Source organism: Phoxinus phoxinus, assembly GCF_949152265.1.
Source record: "Phoxinus phoxinus genome assembly, chromosome: 25".
Classification (NCBI taxonomy): Eukaryota; Metazoa; Chordata; class Actinopteri; order Cypriniformes; family Leuciscidae; genus Phoxinus; species Phoxinus phoxinus.
In genome coordinates this window covers 20,950,471-20,970,313 of record NC_136900.1, presented here as the reverse complement: position 1 = coordinate 20,970,313, position 19,843 = coordinate 20,950,471, and the positions used below count along the sequence as shown (strand labels likewise).

General features: G+C 37.4%; 1 protein-coding gene across 3 annotated transcripts in view; it reads right to left on the bottom strand.

Moving 5' to 3' along the window:
- tmem266 (transmembrane protein 266) overlaps positions 1-19,843 on the bottom strand; it is a 73,189-nt gene that overhangs the window by 50,797 nt on the left and 2,549 nt on the right. For 2 of the 3 annotated variants that reach the window (XM_079604110.1, XM_079604112.1), the window contains exons 1-2: positions 18,337-19,089; positions 12,274-12,388 (exon numbers count right to left, since the gene is read on the bottom strand). In XM_079604110.1, coding sequence (XP_079460236.1) covers positions 12,274-12,287 — 14 coding nt within the window. In that variant the 5' untranslated portion in view covers positions 12,288-12,388; positions 18,337-19,089. Of the gene's footprint in view, positions 1-12,273; positions 12,389-18,336; positions 19,090-19,843 lie in introns of those variants that run through there. The other variant, XM_079604111.1, reaches the window with a different exon arrangement.

Genomic DNA, 19,843 nt, shown 5'->3' with positions numbered 1-19,843 from the left:
AATACATGTAAAACTATAGCCCAGATTGTGTGCAACCCTGTTACTGCATGATTTACCCCCCCCAAAAAAAAAAAAAAAAAAAAAAAAAGTAGTAACATAATCTGGGGCCGGATGTGTGAAAAAAAGTTGAGATAAATTTCTTAAGAAAATATCCAAGAAGTTTGTAAGAATGTTCCCAAGTGCAATTCACGAAAGATAATAATCAGGTTCTCAAATGTTTTTTAGAAAATCATCATCATATTTTTTCTCAAGAATAAAAATGTTGCTTGTGTTTTATGATTGTAGCTCAACTCAATAAAAAAAAACATTTCAAAGGCCATCTTTTCAGTTGCTGCCAAAGTACCGTAATAATTTTATTGCTCGCATTATTTTCATCAAGACTGTCTAGACAGAGTTCAGCATTAATGTGCCGTGTATAGTCATTTTTAAAGAGCCTCCTGTCTGAATCTGAATATGCTACATCCATACTATATAGTAGGTGAAAAAACAGTATGTGACAAAAGTATTATGTCTGCTGTAGTGTTTATAAAACAGTAATCGAAAAGTACCCGGATCACCCACTATACCGGTAATATCCTGAAGTGTGCATCCAGTGGACACTTTACTATCGCATGAGACCACTAGAGAGGATTTGTGAAGCGACGCAACTGACGCTGGTACTGTAGGTCACATGACTGACAACATAGTGGATGCTATGTCCGGATTTCATTCATACTACACATTCATACTACACACATTCATATAACGAAAATACTTTAAAATGGTTGTGAAGCAAGTTTCAAACCAATTAACAAAATCATACCTTTGGGGATTTAAGACAAGTTGGAGGTTATCCTACCTTTAAGATGTTATTTACAATGACTTTTAAGAAGATCCTTTTCAAGAATTCGAATTGTTCTTACGTTTTGTTTAAAGAATAATCTTAAGAAAGAAAATAAGAAGAAAACCACAGTTCGTTCGTTGATAGTTTTGTGAATCCGGCCCCTGGATCCTTTCTGACATGAAGACTAATAATATATTTCTATTTAGGGTTGTACCGACGTGTAATTTCTGGCCAATACCAATAACCGATACTAATATTTGAAAGCCGATAAAAGATATATTGGCTGATACATTTTTTGAGAGCCTTACAAAAGTCTCTACATTAAAAGCCAAGCACACAATTATAATGTTCTCATTATAATTGTATGTAGCCTATATGACAGACTTGCGCTGCACGTGTTGAACTTAACTGTATTTTCCTTTTTTTAAGTGATTCCAATCATATTTCAAGCCATTCAAAACCATGTCGAACAATGCGCATCTGAATCGTTTCAGCTTTAGGATATCAGACAAATTTTCTTATCGAGCGGATAACGATAACATTAAAAATGAACACACAGAACCTATATAGGCCGATATATCGTGCATCCCTCTATTCTTTACATTAACACAATTATACATTTTTCAACCCAATTACCAATATTATAAAAAAATAAAGAATTATCTTTAATTTACAGGAATTATAAGTTCATCAGTAATTATAAACTAGCAATTGGTCCCTTTTGAGTGACAGCTAGGATACATTTGCAACCCTGTTTTTTAATTTATTCATTATATTTTCTAGCATATTTAGGTGTCTATATTTTAAAATGTCCCAAATTTAGGTAACGGGGGCAAAAGGCAAAACTCATTTAAAATTAATGAAAAAAAAGCTAATTTAATACCGAGTATGACCTTCTGATTTTGACAGTCTAAATATATAAATATTTATATAACTATTTATATAACTTGTTTAACGGACTATTTGTTGAAAGATTTGTTTTAAAGAGTCAGGTATTATTTTGTACCCTGAACAAAACTGCACCTGAAGAACATGAGTCCTACGTACAGATGAAAATTAGCAGATTAATTGTGTAATTATTATATAGTGAGATCATAAAGATTTGGATGGTGCTATAATCATCCTGCAAAACATGCAAAGAGGATTTTATTGTAAAAATTGAATGTCACGACAAGAAAATGATCAGCTTTCGCACAAAACAACAAGACAGACCTCATTAGACAGAACAGTCGAGGCTAAATGTTAGCTGACCTGTTTCAAGCACAAAGGCGTCCTCAGGGTGTGTCAGAGTGCATGTAAGCATGCGTGTGTGAAAACATGAGCACATGAGTATGCATGCACGTGTGCACAATCACACACACACACACACACACACACACACACACACACACACACACACACACACACACACACACACACACCTAAATGATGATCAAAACACTAAACGCACAACCTCACATTTTACATTTGCTCCACTGCAGCTACTGACTATGGTTATATTATTATAAGGGTGGCCAAGTCTTAAAATATCTGTTATTTCTTAGTCGTGCACAAGCTATTCCACTATTACCAGAAAGACAAATGTACCATACAACTGTAATGTCATTATGTAGGCATAAAGGCATTTCTGGTTCGTATCAGCGAGGCAAATGAAATAAAATAAATAAATGAAATGGAAAATTGGTACTTTTACAAAAGCAGCAAGTGTCCCATTAGCTAAAACATTTAATGATCTTAACTGAAAACTGTAGTTTTGTAGGTTTTATCCTTTAGTCCATGCCTGTTAGCAGTTAGACCTCAGTGTACCAAAAAATAACTGACCAAAAATATTGATGACACATCCTGTTCCAAGGGGCATATACAAACTTTTGACCAATCAAGTGATCTCTAGAATGAGTGCATTTTGAGTTTGTCAGGTTGTGACATAAACTAAAGGCTACTGGCTATTAACCAAAAAAAAAAAAAAAAAAATACAACCCCACAACCCAACTTTGTAATGTAAAATGTCAAAAACTGCAATGACGTCCCTGAACACTCAGCTGTGAAACTGGTATCTAAGTTCTTAGATCCTAATGTTGTTGAATTACCTCACTTAAAAGTGCCCATATTGTGCTTTTTCGGCCGTTACCTTTTGTTGTGACCCTGAGGCACCATATTAAGGGACAGAACTCTTTGATGCAAGAACGTGAGTTTTTAACATGGTCATTTTCGGGATTTGAGGACTCGGTATTTAACCTGACAACAGTGAGGAGTATCGCGCTGAATCTCATTGTTTGTTTTCATTTCAGAGCACAGCACGGGAATGTGTGTGTGTGTGTTGGGGTATTACGTTTTAAGGGTAATCAAGTTATGTGGTTAACAACTGTTTTATGTAAAGGAATGTGTATTTTAAAGGAATATCTTGAGGTTTTGCCTTTTACACAGTTATCATGTTGGGTTGTTAAAGACGTCAAGTAATAAAGGAGTCTGTATTTCAATTGCATTCATATATGCATTTATTTAATTTGACAGATGTTTTCTTGTGGAGCTGTGCACATTCAGAAATCTGAAGTCTACGCCTTGTTTCACTTATGATTTATTTTTGTTGTGTTAATTAATTTGTTTAATTTAGCATTGTTTGTTGGTTGAGTGTCGAAATAGTGTTTTGTTGTACTTCTGCTTTTTGTTTAAAGGCAGGACTACACTATGTAACTTGTTTTTGTTCAAAATTAACAAAATTTAAACAGTCAAAACATCATCAATCCTTCTTCCAAAATGTATTTATGTTCTTCACTGATTCACTATGGTATGCCTATTATAAGTGTTTTTATTTTAGACCGGGCGGGATGCTTTCACAGGAAATTACGTACCTGACGTCACTCGTTTGTGAACCTCTCATCACATCAGAAAATAGAGAAAAAGTTGCTCCAGCTACTTTTATACATGTGTGATTGGCTTAGTTTAGTTGTCACATCGAGTGAGAAAGGTTGACATGGAGCAGCTAAAGCTAAAAAAAAAAAAAGTTGTACAAAAGAGTGTCTTCTGGCAAAAAGAAAACGCTACAGAGCTGGTAATAAAACAAGAATCAACATTGACTTGGCTTTTCGGAGATAGCGAGAACTGAGGGATTTGAAATGATGTAAAAGCTACATGGAGATGGCGTGCGAGTCAGGTATTTTACTGAACAGATACACTGCCTTATGTAGCTCTCTAATAGTTCATTGTGAAGGGTCATTTCATTATGTGTGGTGTGGCATTGGAATTTATTGTAACTAATTAAGATCCTTAAGATCCTTTCCATCTAAACTGGTTAAATCTCTTAAGCCTATAGTGAATGTTTTATGAGGATAATCTCTTTTTTTGGGGGGTTATGAGAAAGAACCATATTCATCCGCACAACCAAAACAATCTTCTTCCGCAAAATGCATGCAGTTTTTTCCGTTTTTAACCATTAGAGGGCCATCAAAGTTATGACTGTTTTCTCTGTGTTCCAGGAGCCGGTCTCTGTGGAAGTTCCTCTACGGTCATCTAGGTCTTCTTTTCTTCACTGCACGAAGGCCTGATGTTTTCTTCACTGCACGAAGGCCTGATGTTTTCTTCACTGCATGAAGGCCTGATGTTTTCTTCACTGCATGAAGGCCTGATGTTTTCTTCACTGCATGAAGGCCTGATGTTTTCTTCACTGCATGAAGGCCTGATGTTTTCTTCACTGCACGAAGGCCTGATGTTTTCTTCACTGCATGAAGGCCTGATGTTTTCTTCACTGCACGAAGGCCTGATGTTTTCTTCACTGCATGGACGTTGAGATGAGGGTGCAGAGTGACCCAAATTTTTTCCAAGTCATCTCTTAGTGTGATTAGACATCAGTTCATGTGTGCCCTTGGGACTGTGGTCCAGTGACTCTCTGCTTCTTCCTCATCCCACAGGCCTGGTACATCCAGTCATTTTTAGGTTGTGGGTTGCAATTTTAGCATCTGATGTTTTCATCTGATATTAGCATCTTGGTGTATGATCCACATATCCAAATATGGGTTTATATACGTAGGAAGCAGTAAATAAGGAAGTTAAATTGTCTATTTATTCGAATGTATTATTGATTGTTTTTTATTGTTTTGTTAGTTAAAGTATATTGGTACTCGAAGGTCACATCTCTGATCTCTTTTGGTACTGGCTCGGTGGCATAGTTGGGAGTACAGTCTGACTCTTTTCGATACAGCTCGGTCACACTTTCATGTAGTGTGTTATACAGCTTTGTGTAATGTAAAAGGTCTGCAAAGTTTCAAAGATCGAGTCGTCAGTAATTCCAGTCTTGCTTCCTGCCCAAACCCATGTAGATTTCTAAAAGTTTGCATAATGTCACTCTACGGTCTTCATTGTCTGCTCGTGAAAACATTGTCTACGTACTTTAAACCCTCAAACACTGTAGTTGTAGCTGAGACTGGATGAGCTTGGTTAATGTTGTTGACGTCATGACATGCGATGAATAAGCAAATCCACTTTGAATGAACTTCCAAAGGATGAGGACTCGAGCTTGAATAGATATGATAAAACCGACGCCATCGTTACTGTTTGTATCACTGTGTATAAAGTGCTGAGGAAGATCCGGATCTGAAATTCAGATAGTGGGCGTTTCGTTTCCGACATGCGCTGTAAACGGTAGACCAATCACAACAGACTGAGCCATATGACCAATCAGAGCAGAGTAGACCAATCACAACAGACTGGGCCACCTGACCAATCAGAGCAAAGTAGACCAATCACAACAGACTGGGCCACCTGACCAATCAGAGCAGAGTAGGCTCTCAGAAAGAAGGGGTTCAGAGAGACTGAATCCTTTATTGAACAGTTTCAGACACTGTGAGAAAAGAGCTGATGCTGCAATGTATATTATGAGAAAAAGTAAGTGTTGTTTGTTTTGTTTTTACCTTGGATGGATGTAAATCTATTGTAGGAGACCTTTAAAACAACATTAGGAACCTTCAAAATAGCATAATGGGGGCACTTTAAGAATTTGGTATCTATTTCTCACAACACAAGATTCGCAGTACATGCTACATATGTAAATAATATCCACATGATGGTTTTGGAAAAGCAGTTTGATTTAATATAAGGTGTCTTTTGCGATGTACTTGCAATCTATCCCGTGGTGTGTAATTGAGTCAAATGTATCATGTTATTCTCTGCTGCTTACTCCTGTGTCTCAGACTTGCTCTGAATGCACAGTACACAAGTGCAGCTCTGATGAACAAAGGCGGCTGCTGAAGTAATCCACTCTGCATTCACTACCAACCTCCCAAACCTCCCTCTCCTCCTCTCCCTGGACACCGAAACCACTGCCATCAGAATACAGGAGCTTCCTGTGAGGGCCGCACACCAAGCACTTCTTCATAAAACAATATATATACTGACACCGGTGCTAGTATTGGTTGTACTCTCGTTTAATATTCCTTCACTATATTTAATTTGTCGCGAACAGAAACAAGGCTGTGAGGGATAGAAGTACTGTCCATTCAATTAACATTATCTCATCGGTATTCATATATTTGTATGTAAAGTGTGTTTCAAGCACACATTATCTTTCAAACATTTGGATAGACATGTCTATGTTAGGAATATCAAAGGATTTGTTATTATTAGTCTCTAAAGTTGTACATACACAAAAGGGTTTACTACTCTTCAAAGAAAAGGTTCATATATATATATGCTCAAATTTGCTGGTACCCTTACAGCTCATTGAAATAATGCTTCATTCCTCCTGAAAAGTAATGAAAATAAAAGCTATTTTATCATGTATACTTGCATGCCTTTGGTATGTCATAGAATAAAGCAAAGAAGCTGTGACCAGAGATGTATTATTGCTTATTCTACAAAGATATTCAAAAATGGCCTGTACTCATTTGTTGGTACCCCTTAGAAAAGATAACAAATAATTGGATTATAGTGATATTTCAAACTAATTTGTTTCTTCAATTAGTATCACACATTACTCCAATCTTGTAATCAGTCATTCAGCCCATTTAAATGGAGAAAAGTAGTCACTGTGCTGTTTGGTATAATTGTGTGCACCAACATGGACCAGAGAAAGCAAAGGAGAGAGTTGTCAGAGGAGATCAGAAAGAAAATAACGGACAAGCATGGTAAAGGTAAAGGCTACAAGACCATCTCCAAGCAGCTTGATGTTCCTGTGACAACAGTTGCAAATATTATTAAGAAGTTTAAGGTCCATGGAACTGTAGCCAACCTCCCTGGCCGCGGCCGCAAGAGGAAAATCGACCCAAGATTGAAAAGAAGGATAGTGCGAAAGGTAGTAAAAGAACCAAGCATAACTCCCAAAGAGATCTAAGCTGAACTCCAAGGTTAAGGTACGTCAGTTTCTGATCGCACCATCCGTTGCTTTTTGAGCGCTCCATGGAAAAAGACCCAGGAGGACTCCACTTTTGAAAGAATAACATAAAAAAGTCAGACTGGAATTTGCTAAAATGCATATTGACAAGCCACAATCCTTCTGGGAGAAATGTCCTTTGGACAGATGAGTCAAAACTGGAGCTTTTTGGCAAGTCACATCAGCGCTATGTTCACAGACGGAAAAAATGAAGCTTTCAAAGAAAAGAACACCACACCTACAGAGAAACATGGAGGCTTGGTTATGTTTTGGGGCTGCTTTGCTGCGTCTCAGTCAGCGTGACGTGGCCTTCTATGAGTCCTGATCTGAATCCTATCGAACATCTATGGAAAGAGCTGAAACTTGCAGTCTGGAGAAGGCACCCATCAAACCTAAGACAGCTGGTGCAGTTTGCTCAGGAAGAGTTGGCCAAACCACCTGTGACCAGGTGCAGAAGTCTCATGGAGAGCTACAGAAAACGTTTGATTGCAGTGATTGCCTCTAAAGGTTGTGCAACAAAATATTAGGTTAGCGGTCCCATCATTTTTGTCCATGCCATTTTAATTTGTTTTATTATTTACAATATTATGTTGAATAAAGAAAAAATCAAAAGCAAAGTCTGATTTCTAATAAATATGAAGTAAACAATGGTGGATGCCAATTACTTTAGTCAGTTTCAAATTATTTCAAAGAAAATAGTGCATTCTTCGTTTTCTGTGGAGGAGTACCAACAAATTTGAGCACGTCTGTATCTTATATATATTAGGGGTTCCCATTATGGGATCATTATGGATTTAGTTTTAAAAAAAATTATTTGGCTTTAATTCATTTTTTATTTTAATTAAATTGATGAATTAAACCGCTTGTAAATACACTTTATTTTTACAAGGTTAGCATGAAAGTATTATGCTATTATTTAAGACATTTCTCGCACCTTTTTTCGGCATAAAGGGTTCTAAAGAGAAGACCTTTTCTTGTGTATTTTTGAAACAATGCTATTGTACATTTATCAACTACATAAACATCAAAGGAGTTGTAAACATTTCTGTAAAGTTGCACATAATATGATTTACTTTTTAGGCGCTGTTGATATACCGGTAATGCTATCGCATGTTTATCAACAACATTCACATCAAAGGATCTGTAAACATTCGTATGTTTGTAAAAGTTTACATAGACAAAAGGGTTTTAGGCGTGTTGATATGCTATTGTATGTTTATCAACAACATCAATCCTTAAATGATTTGTAAAAATTTGTACATAAAAGAGTTGTTTTTTCACAAAATGATGCTGTTGTACCTTTCTCAACAACATCATCAACATTAAGGGATTTGTAAACATTTGTATTCATTTAAAAGTTACGAGTACAAGTTTATATTATAGAAGCAGTCAAAAAGATATAATAGTTTCAGTGCCTATAGAAATGTACAAGACCTACGAACACGATTGACATTTCCTTTGTTCACTACAGTATATGTCGTGTTTGAACTGAAGTCCACTATGAATAAAGTTTCTGAGATTTAGTGATCAACACCAGCTACAGTACAAGGCAATGCAATATACTGAACAGACTGCACATCTACCTCACAGACCCATTTTCACTGGCATCAAATTAAATTGGGTAAGGTGGCCTGATTCTGACTCGACGAGAAGACAACGCAAATGTAGCGCTGTGAAGACTACATCTAAGAAGGCTGAGTCAGCGCCTGTGCTGCTGATCCTGGAACAGTTGTGGGCTGGAAGGATGTGGAAAGGGCATTCTCCACATGTATCCGAGGACATGCTGAGCACCTGACTGCAGAACAGTGTGTGACTATAAATTACGATATCACACTCATCCTGCTGCAGAGCAAACACATGGATGTCGAGTGAGATGTGCTGCGGTTCCTGCTGGCGAAGATGACGAGTCAATTAAGAATATTTATATGCTGGACTGACCTTGTCATGAAAGATTTCTTAACATCGATCTATTTTTTTAACAGGTTAAATCAGGGCCGGACTGGGACACAATTTCAGGCCGGGAAATCCTACACCCATCCAGGCCATCCTATGCACCCAAATAAAATTTAAAAACACGGACAACCCTATTTTTTCCCTAAATTACATTTATTTCACAGTATGACCATAACATAAAAACATAAACAACCAACCTAAAAGTAAAGCAGTCCTAATATCAAATGGGTCTGCACATAACGTTTTACAAGCATTTACTCTAGAAGTCCAAAGCGGTTACTACCTCTCTACTTCTCACTCTTAAATGTGTATAAACTGCAGTAGAGAGGTTAAACAAAAATGTTTGCTTAAAAGGTCAGCAGGTTCCGTAAGACTTCGCTGCTCTCAGCAACTTTATCAATAATCTTGTCAATGTCAATTCCAACAAGTATCTCCCTCTCTGTTGACATTAACATGAAGGCCTCAAGGTGTTCCTGATTAATAGAGGTCCTAAGTCTGTTCTTCACAAGCTTCAGAAATTGTCTAAATCCTTAGGCTGGGGCCGTACAAAATAATTAAAGCTTTCTCTTGAATGGTACCCTCACTTTCCTTTTCCTTCTCTTCATTTTCCCTAAGATCTCTCTGTCTTTCCCTTCCACCAGGATCATCAGCCTCATACACTAAGTAAAGAGGAGTCTTATTGTAAATTTAAACTAAAACTTTAATATATATATATTTGTGTGTGTGTGTGTGTGTGTGTGTGTGTGTGTGTGTGTGTGTGTACGTAAGTATGTATGTATGTATGTATGTATAAAGTGTGTTTGTTTTTCTTGTACCTGTCTCTTCTTCACCTGTCGCTTTTTCTTCTGGCCTCATACAAACTATCTCCACCTTGGTGCAAAACAACCACCTTATTGTAAATTGTTTGCCCAGAATCTACATATATTTTAGTAAAAATCTAAGTATTATATTTATGATTTTTTTTTTATCGTAAAATTACTTAAATATCAAACATTTAGCAATATATTTCATACAATATGTTAAAAAATGTCTTTCTTATTTTGCTTCTGTCTGTCATGATTCTGCCATCTAGTCATCGTCTTTCTTTAGGTCTTGAGGCAGGATCATGACAGACCCATGTTTTATGTGCAAACACGTGGTCTTGTTTGGCCATGTGCTTGTGTTGTCTCGTCATCTAGCCCCGCCCTCCTTGTTTCCTCGTTTTGTCATTATTGCTTTACCTGTGTCACCTGTTGTTATCATTAGTCTCGTCATTATTGCTTTACCTGTGTCACCTGTTTTGTTATCATTAGTCTCCCTATTTAATCCCCTTGTGTTTGCTGTCCTGTGTCGGTTCATTGTTAATCCTTGTCAGTCTGTGAGTATCTTGTGAAGAGCTGTTGTCCTGTTGTGCCATTGCCTGTATTAGTTGTTTGTTTTTCTTGTAGTTATCTGTCACAGTCTAGTTAGTCTCCATTGTCCTGTCTATGTTTTGCCCCCTCGTGGGTTTTGTTTTCCCTGTTATTTGTTTAATAAATCGTGTTGCCCTGACTACTGTCTGCGATTGGGTTCGTACTTCCTCACCACCAGAACACTGTCATCTCACTCCCTGGCTGAATCTGATGTGTGACCATTGCACCACAGCTAGTGCTAGGTTGACTGTATGATAAATGATATGATAAAAAAAAGAAGGAAACATTTTTTAAACTTCACAAAAGGGCAGATGTAATTTTCTAAATTGTCTAATAATATGTTATTGCATTATTTTTTTGTTGATGTATGCTCTATCACTACTGCCTCCCTGCTCCCATACCATATAAAATGTTAATATTAGTCTGTTAAATTACTAATGTAACTTTACACTAAATAATATTAATCTCCTTTAGCATACAGTATTTTGAGTGACGATAGTAATAGGGGCTTACTACCGCTTACATTTGCTAGCAGTTCAATACTAAATTAACGAAGAAAAAGGTATTTTACAGATGAAACTGACCTGCACTTGAAGCCCTGAACAGGTCAGTAATTTTGCAACATTTTGCTGCTTCTTCTTGTAGTGCTTTTTTCTTCTTTCCCCTCTCTGCTCCACCTGGCCGTTTTCTCTCCATCATCGCGTGCTGCTCGCATTTTCTGTTTAACCGTTTGGCTGAGGCATAAATTCGAATCGTAGCCTTGCCAGTCAAGACTAAAAGATTCATGATTTTATTTATTATTATTATTAATTGTATTGAATGACGAATTCGAAAATGATCTCTGGTAAAGGTAGTAATATATATATAATAAAAAAAAATAAAAAAATGAAAAAATAAAATAAAAATAAAATTCCCGGTGGCCTGGCCAAATTAGTCGCCAGGCCACCGGGAAATCTCCCGGTTCTCCCGATGGCCAGTCCGGGCCTGGGTTAAATACTTCCCAATAGCCACATCCTGCATCTCGCATATTTTAAATAAATGCTGCTCTTTTTCATTTTCTATTCATTAAAGAATACTTAAAAAGTCTGTTTTCAACATTGACAATAATCAGAAATATTTATCGAGCAGCAAATTATCATATTAGACTGATATCTGAAGGATCACGTGACACTGAAGACTGGAGTAATGATGCTGAAAATTTCAGCTTTGCATCACAGGAATGAATTACATTTTAAAATATATTACAATAGAAAAAAAGTTACTTTAAATTGTAATATCTCACAATATTACTTTTATTACTGTATTTTTGATCAAATACATCCCGCCTTGATGAGCAGAAGATACTTCTTTCAAAAACATTAAAAAATCTTCCCAACCACAAACTATTTTTCACGATAATATTTATGATTAGGATACATACAGCAGAATATGACATATTGACATATTCTTAGTAGGACCAGATTTGTATGCCGAATTGTATTGCTCAAACTAAAAATAAAAATAAAAATGAGATAAAGCAAAAACTACTCTGACAAATGTAACAAACAAATCTACACTCCAAAAAGTATTCAAACGGAAAAAAGGGGGACAGAAAAGTCTAAACAATACAATGCCTAACACATAATTAGTGTTACTGGAGTGTAAACACAATTTAACACACTCTCCTGCACCCAAAACACAGCGGCGTTCCTCACACACCACTCCACATCATTATAAAGCAGGTATGATGTAGCTTGAACACTCACTGTGGCTGGCTCATGGTGCGATACGCAGCAAACGCTGAACGGACTTCCTCTTCCACTTCTCTTAAACGCGAGCTCTAGTTTGTGCTAGACGGAGGCGACTTCACTCATACCAGACCTGAGAAGAAGAAAAAAAAATCAACACACTCTCTTTAAACACATCATAAAATAAAGTAAATACTGTGGGAACTACTGTGCGTGTTAAAACTGAAATGTACTAGTTGTTTATGAATGCATGAACATCTAGTTCAGCCATGACACAGTTATCATTTAAAGGGAGGAAAAGTAGCTTATGCAATAAAATCAATGAAGCGAGATATTGGATCTGTTATGAAATCAAATACTCGCTTAACTTCACAGTTTTACCTCTGACCTGTGATTGAAATCAAGCGAAGAAACCGTTTACAGCTTTAAGCTCACTGCATGATTCAGCAAAGCTTCATACCCCATTTAGCAGAATATTTGATATACAGCATAAAAGTAAAAAAAGTTGCTGCCTTAAAATGAGTACAATCGGGGTTCTTGGAGCCTGGGTTCTCCCAAGGTTTTTTTTTTCTCCATTGGGTCACCTGATAGAGTTTTGGATCACCATTGGGTCACCTGATAGAGTTTTGGATCACCATTGGGTCACTTGATAGAGTTTTGGATCACCATTGGGTCACCTGATGGAGTTTTGGATCACCATTGGGTCACCTGATAGAGTTTTGGATCACCATTGGGTCACCTGATAGAGTTTTGGATCACCATTGGGTCACCTGATAGAGTTTTGGATCACCATAGGGTATATGTCGAACGTCGCATGACGAAACCGGAAACCTGGTCTCATCGCATCCGCTTGTCATAGAAAGTGTTAACAGCCGTATGAACTGACGCCGATATCTATGGAATTTTAAGGTAATCAGCTAACCTACCTATCTCACTTTGTTATTGGCGTTTTATTCTATTTAAATATCTTAACGTTAGTGTGCTAGTAGTTAGTATTTTTTTTACTTTTAAATATCGATCTTCACATGCGAGGGACATTGGTTATGATCATCTTTGCTCGCTCCTTTTAAGTTATCTTGAGTAAAACAGTAAAAAAATGCATGAAGCACATACAAAAGACCTGAACCGGAAGCGATGCGTTCTGTTTTCCGGTTTCGTAATGCGACGTTCGACATATACCCTATTGGGTCACCTGATGGAGTTTTAGGTCACCATTGGGTCACCTGATGGAGTTTTGGATCACCATTGGGTCACCTGATGGGAGTTTTTCGTTTCCTTGCCACTGTTGCCTTTGGCTTGCTCAGTTGGGGGATATTCAATTTAATGAATCAATCAATATTACTATTGATTAGCATTACCAAACATGGACGTTTTTATTATTATTTTAATTTAATACTGTGAAGCTGCTTTGATACAATCTGTATTGTGAAAAGCGCTATACAAATATTCTTGACTTGACTTGACTTGACAATCAACATGGATGTTTAAGTCATTCCAACTTAAATGACAATAAACTAACCTAAATGAGTTGAATCTTGTATAACTTGTAAAAAAAAGTTGCAAATTGTTTAACTTATTTTGATGAGGTAAAGCGATGCAAAAACATATATTGTCATAATTGATTGATCATATAATTTTTTACAGCGTAGTTCTGTCATGACAACTCGGAGTGTTTGGCATGAGAATGGATATGGCAATGTTGATATGTTTGGTCTTGGCGCGTATATGAATGATCCGTGGCAGATCTATACAGGTGGAGCTGGGGAAGGTGGAGGGTTTCTGAAAGGGTGCTACAACAAGCGCTGGCCAGTATTTGAAGGTTGAGCAGTGAGATCATTGGCTACTGATACACAGTGTTGGGAGTAACGCGTTACAAAAGTAATGCATTACAGTAACATATTACTTTTTGCTGTAACACAGTAGTGTAAGGCATTACTAATCAATTTTCAGAAATATTTTACTCGGTACATGTTCAGTAACGCTTGCGTTACAACTAACTTTTAGTTTTAATTATAAAAAAAAAAAAAAAAAAAAAACAAGACCGTGAGACATTTACGAATGAAAAATGCAAGGCTAAGTTACCTATTCGTGGTCAGTCAATGGTGTCCAAGTTTGTAAATAAAGACTAAATGGCAGCGTCTGATATATTTGTATAGCGATTTATTTTTTACAGGAGTGTCGTGATACAGCAGGAACCAATCAGCTGTGTCCTATAGAGAATGTGATTGCAAGCATATTGAGTAATCAGCCTGCGCCATCTAGAGTTTCATGACAGAACTTTGTATGAATTGTGCACTTTATTCAGAGTTTCTCTAAATCATATATCTGAAAGTTATTATTCACTGATAATCTTCCCTTAAAGCGTATGGTGTAGACTTGGTTCTGTCCATCGGTTGTTGTTGACTGGATGGAGGCAGATCTGAATGCGAGTCTGCAGTCAATTGACCATTCGCAAAGACCCGCCCCCTTTAGTTACTGTTGCTATGTCCGACAAGCTACGCCACTCTCACGCCACACCATGTTCTCACACAGTGAAAAATACATCGCGGAGCTGAGAGGACACCGCCGAGGCGCTGACAGACAGGACAGACCAGCTTACTTTTCGGTTACTTTTGATATTAAACATATTAAACAAAGTCTCAACTTCCAAATTTGGTCATTTTTTTAAGAAATTTAAACAATAAATACAGTTTTGTGGCTCTTTAATGTGTCTGACAGATCGCTGTGTCGCCTCAGTTAAAGCTGCTCGTGAACCGATCATCTCTTCCTTCTAGTTCATTTATAGCATCAAATAAACATGAATGAACATAAGGAGTGTTGTTTTAACCGCGGAAAGACGTCAGGGGACTCCGTTTCTCAAGTTCAAATCCTCCAAAGTTAATCTACTAACTCTCCTGCTTTGTCGGAAAAAAATGGCGGATTCGGCGGATTATGATTGGTCAGATCGCCTGTCAATCAAACTCCCTGCGAAGGGTCAATTGTAAAAAGGGGGCGGAGTAAATGATTAAACTGAATGAGTGTCACCATACATGGTTATGATATTTTGATTAGGACATTTTAAGGTAAAAAACTAAGTTAAGTTCCCAATGAGATGAAAAATGAAAATAGCTACCACAGAAACCGAAAATTTTCGTGCCATTAGCATGTGTCCAAATTTCAATCTTAACTGTTCTATTTCATCAGAAACGATCTGAAAACAGGGCTTTAAGTGTAAAATACCGAACTTGTCCTTTAAGGGGTCTCTCAAACAGGACAAGACATATTCTTGAAGCGAAGACCAGCCTTTTGAATTCCCAGAATTCCCATTGTCCTACATATGGTACGCATGTGAGAGCTGAGTGCATTCAGCTTCATTCACATTTAATAACCACCTCAACCTCGAAAAAAAAAAAAAAACTTGTTATTGTACAAACAGCATGATTTTCAGCTGGGCTAAGCATTACACAAAACTCCTGCCTGCGATTGCCTTTTTTGGTGTCAAGGTGCGATGAAGTTGTCAACCTCGGTACGGACGGCCATCAATAAATAGAATGGTCTGTAGCGCTCGGTTACACCAGCTTCAATCACTGAAGCACTGTGATGAAAGCTTCATTTACTGAGACCGCTTGACAAACGCATGGTGTCTCAAACTCTAGCGGTTTTACAAGAGGTATTACCTCGGGCAGGGGGATGAGGTGAAACTAGTGCACAAGACAAATCATATTAAGCCAAGTAAGGCGCACCGTACACAGGTCACTGAGACAGTAAATCTGAATAGATGGAAGTGGGACGAGGTAGAGGAGAGGAGACGATGTGAGGGACGGTTCATTTTTGCATTCTTGTTTAGGCGAAAGTGATAATCGTGATAATGAAAAATTGATAAAAGGTGAGAACACACTTTGCAATACCTTTTCTAAATTGCATTAAGCATGATTACACTATATGCTTACATATTATTATATATTTATTTAAAATGTTTACATTTATATTCAATTTGATTAACATTTTCATTTTGTGAAGTCCAAATGCATGGATAACTGTCTAAAAATATATCATTTTTGTGAATCCTGTCCTCCGAACTAGATTTACAATATCATATTTTTACAGATATAAACAGACGTTGAACTGTTTTCATGCTTTTCTAATTCATTTAATTAGATCATTAAAGTATGTGAATCGAAACAAAGCTATTTTTGTATGCTACTTTTTAGATTTTTACCATTTTACTAAAGATTTTTTTTCATAAATTATATTTAGTTGAGAAGCCTATTATAGATTGTTTAATCGAAAGTTCCTATTGTGACACTATTGGGGCATGTTGTCACAGAAACTCAACATGCGTTTAATGGTCTGTATTTTTTTGTTGGTTATATAAATTTGTTGGTTTATATGTTAGGACATAAAGCACATTTTAAGTGACCTGAAAGAAAAGTCAGTCACTGCTCATTGTTCATTCATGTTAGTTCAGGCCCAATAAATAATATTAACAGATGTCAGATGTCAAACTGTTCACACAGAACGTGTTTTTCCATTCCACTGCGATACTTACATCGTTTTTTTAGCAGCGTCTCACGCATTATACACGGCTCAAGTTAAAATAAGTTCAAATAAATGACTGTCCATCCTTGCCTTGACTTCGCAAAATACAGGACAAACTGCACTCCGCATGGGTTAAATAGGGAACACAATTTTGATGTCTTAAAGGGTTAGTTCACACAAAAATGTAAATTATCAAAATAATTTACTCACCATCAAGCCATCCTAGGTGTATATGACTTTCTTCTTTCATCCAAACACAATCTGAGCTTTATAACTGAAGTGAATAGTATCTAGAGCTTGTCTAGTTTCGGGGAAGAGTGACCTCTAACCTGATGCATGATGTAGTGTAAGCTCAGGTGAGAGTAGACGGCTCTCGTGGTTCAAACAAACTCAAGATCCTACAAAATTTCTCTTTAAAAATTCACATTTAAGCCTTCTAATTAGTGACCGTTATTTTGTTTTGCTCTATCTTCTGCGCATCCACGTTGGTCAATACGTCATGTCATGCGTCGGGTCAGAGGTCACTCTTCTGATGGAACTACAGACTCGCGTATGGCCGTTACCGGAAGCCAGTGATTATAGTTTATAAAGTGATAAAATATGGATATTTTTCTAACAAAAAACCATTGCTTCGCTTCAGAAGCCCTTTATTAACACCCTGAAGCTGTATGGATTACTTTTATGATGGATGCGCTTTTTTGGATTTCAAAATCTCAGTTACTATTGTATTCACTCCCGTTGTAAAGCTTGGAAGAGCTAGGATATTTTTTAATATAACTCCCGATTGAGTTTGGCTGAAGGAAGAAAGTCATATTCACCTAAGATGCCTTGAGGCAGAGTAAATCATGGGATCATTTTCTTTTTTGGGTGAACTAACCCTTTAAGTAAGGGATGATTCCTTATTACGCAGAACGCAGTCTACTCTTCAATAGGCTACTATAGCTGAAGGGCAATTCAGGTTGTGCACCTGCAGTGCATGATGTAGGCTACTCTTCCAGATTAATAACAATAAATATAACGAATTACTTATTGGTCAGTTAAACAAATTTGAATCATGCACGTCTCGCATCAATGCTCATTTTGATGTGTTGTGTTGACCACGTGCCCAAAGACCTACAGAATCAAAGTTCGTATGCCACTATCAGTTCAGATCAAAAGTTTAGCGATGAACTTGATCAGACGGAACATATTCAGGCAACATGAAAAGCAAAACATGCAACATGGCGATGAAACAATTTTGACGTGCTTCTCCAAGCTACAACCTACTTGCAACCAGATTTCCTTACACTTGTCAGGAGTGACTAAAAATCCCCCACAAACACAGCATTTGATGCGCACGTAATAAAGGCTATTGCGTTCAAAAATGGAAGACATGTCTTGTATTTCCCAGGCCTAAAGATTGGATGAAGTGAGGTCTTCTGATGAAATGCTACTCAGCACCATGACAGCTGATTTAGTGATGCAATTATCAAAATAACAGCAAACACCCATTAAGCCAATAATTGGCGGAATGAAAGGAAGAATATGCAGTGATGAAACGCTCGTCTCCAAGTGCTGACCTACCTCGATTTACATCGTTGAAACTTTAATCGTGTCTCCCTGGCCCTCGTGGTTAAGATAACGTGTCCCTTGCCAATATTCAGAAGAGTCTTGATGCGTGAAGACAGTTTCGCAGTGGTCAAGCATCCGTTCTGCTGCTTCTTTCGCGAATAAAGCGGACGACGAGCAAAGGCGAGCCGTGAAACGAGCATCATCGCTCAGCGAGGTGATATTAGGAGTCCAACCATCCAGAGAAAAGCATCGTATTCGCGACAGGAGGAGCGCATTGTGTGTGTTTAGTGTTGTGCGGAGTGTCGGGCTCCCCTCTTCAATTCACGCCAGGGACTCAGTCTTCTCCATCGCGCTGAAGCCGCGAGTCGATTTGACGCGATGCGATTGAAGCATGAACGCAAGCATCGCTCCGTTATGTCGGAGGAGGAGGAGGATGAGGAGGAGGGGATTCATTACGTAGAGAAAACGCTTTTCTATTGGTTTTCTGTCCGAGGGATGGCAAATGTTCTTCGGGATAACCTCGCATCCATCACAACACCTCATGGCCGCTGAGGTGCGAGCATCTCGCGTGCATTTCCATGCCAATGTCCCATATTCTGCGCGTGTCGTTTACTGCCAACACACATCAGTCATGTAGAATAACGTCAACCACTGTCATGAGTCATGACTGAGCATATGGAGATGGCAGGGGTGACATTGAGATGTGAGAAATGCGTTTCGAAGACGGGTATTGATCGGGGATGTGCGTGTGAGACAGTGAGAGAGATGAAGACCACCAAGTAAGAAAGACACACAAAGGTCTATTGACTGCCTTTGTACAAAACTGCTTCAGACTTTCAGATAGCACTACTATATTAATGTCATAATATCACACTATAGCCTATATCAGTCTTGAAAATAAAGGTTCTTTATGGTTCAATGAAGAAAAAGATTCCACAGAAGGTTCTTTAGATTTTTAAAACCTTCTTCACACTGAGAGAAAAAAAGTTTATTTTAAGAACTGTTCACTGAAAGGTTCTTATGTGGAACCAAAAATTGGTCACTGTGGCATCACTGTGAAAAAACAACAACTTTTGGAACCTTTAGCCTATTTTTCTTTTTATTTATCATAATGCACATCATTCAAGTATAATACTAACCCGTCCATCAACCATTATAATATATAGCCCAATGCATATATTTATGGTGTGATCAAACTACTTTAATAATATCATACCACTATACTGTCATATTCATATTATGCGTAAAGCTGAAAATAGCCTATGATATTCAAGTATTCACCCAGCATAAAAGATTTTGATCAAAACACAGTGAAACAGTAATATTGTGAAATATTACAAATAAAATAACTATTTTAATATTTTCTATTTATTATATTTTACATGCTTAAATATAAAGCTGGCTTTTCAGCATCATCACTCACTCGTCTTCAGTGTCACATGATCCTAATATGACGATTTACTGTTCAAGAAATATTTTTTAATAACTATCAGTGTTGAAAACAGTGCTGTTTAATATG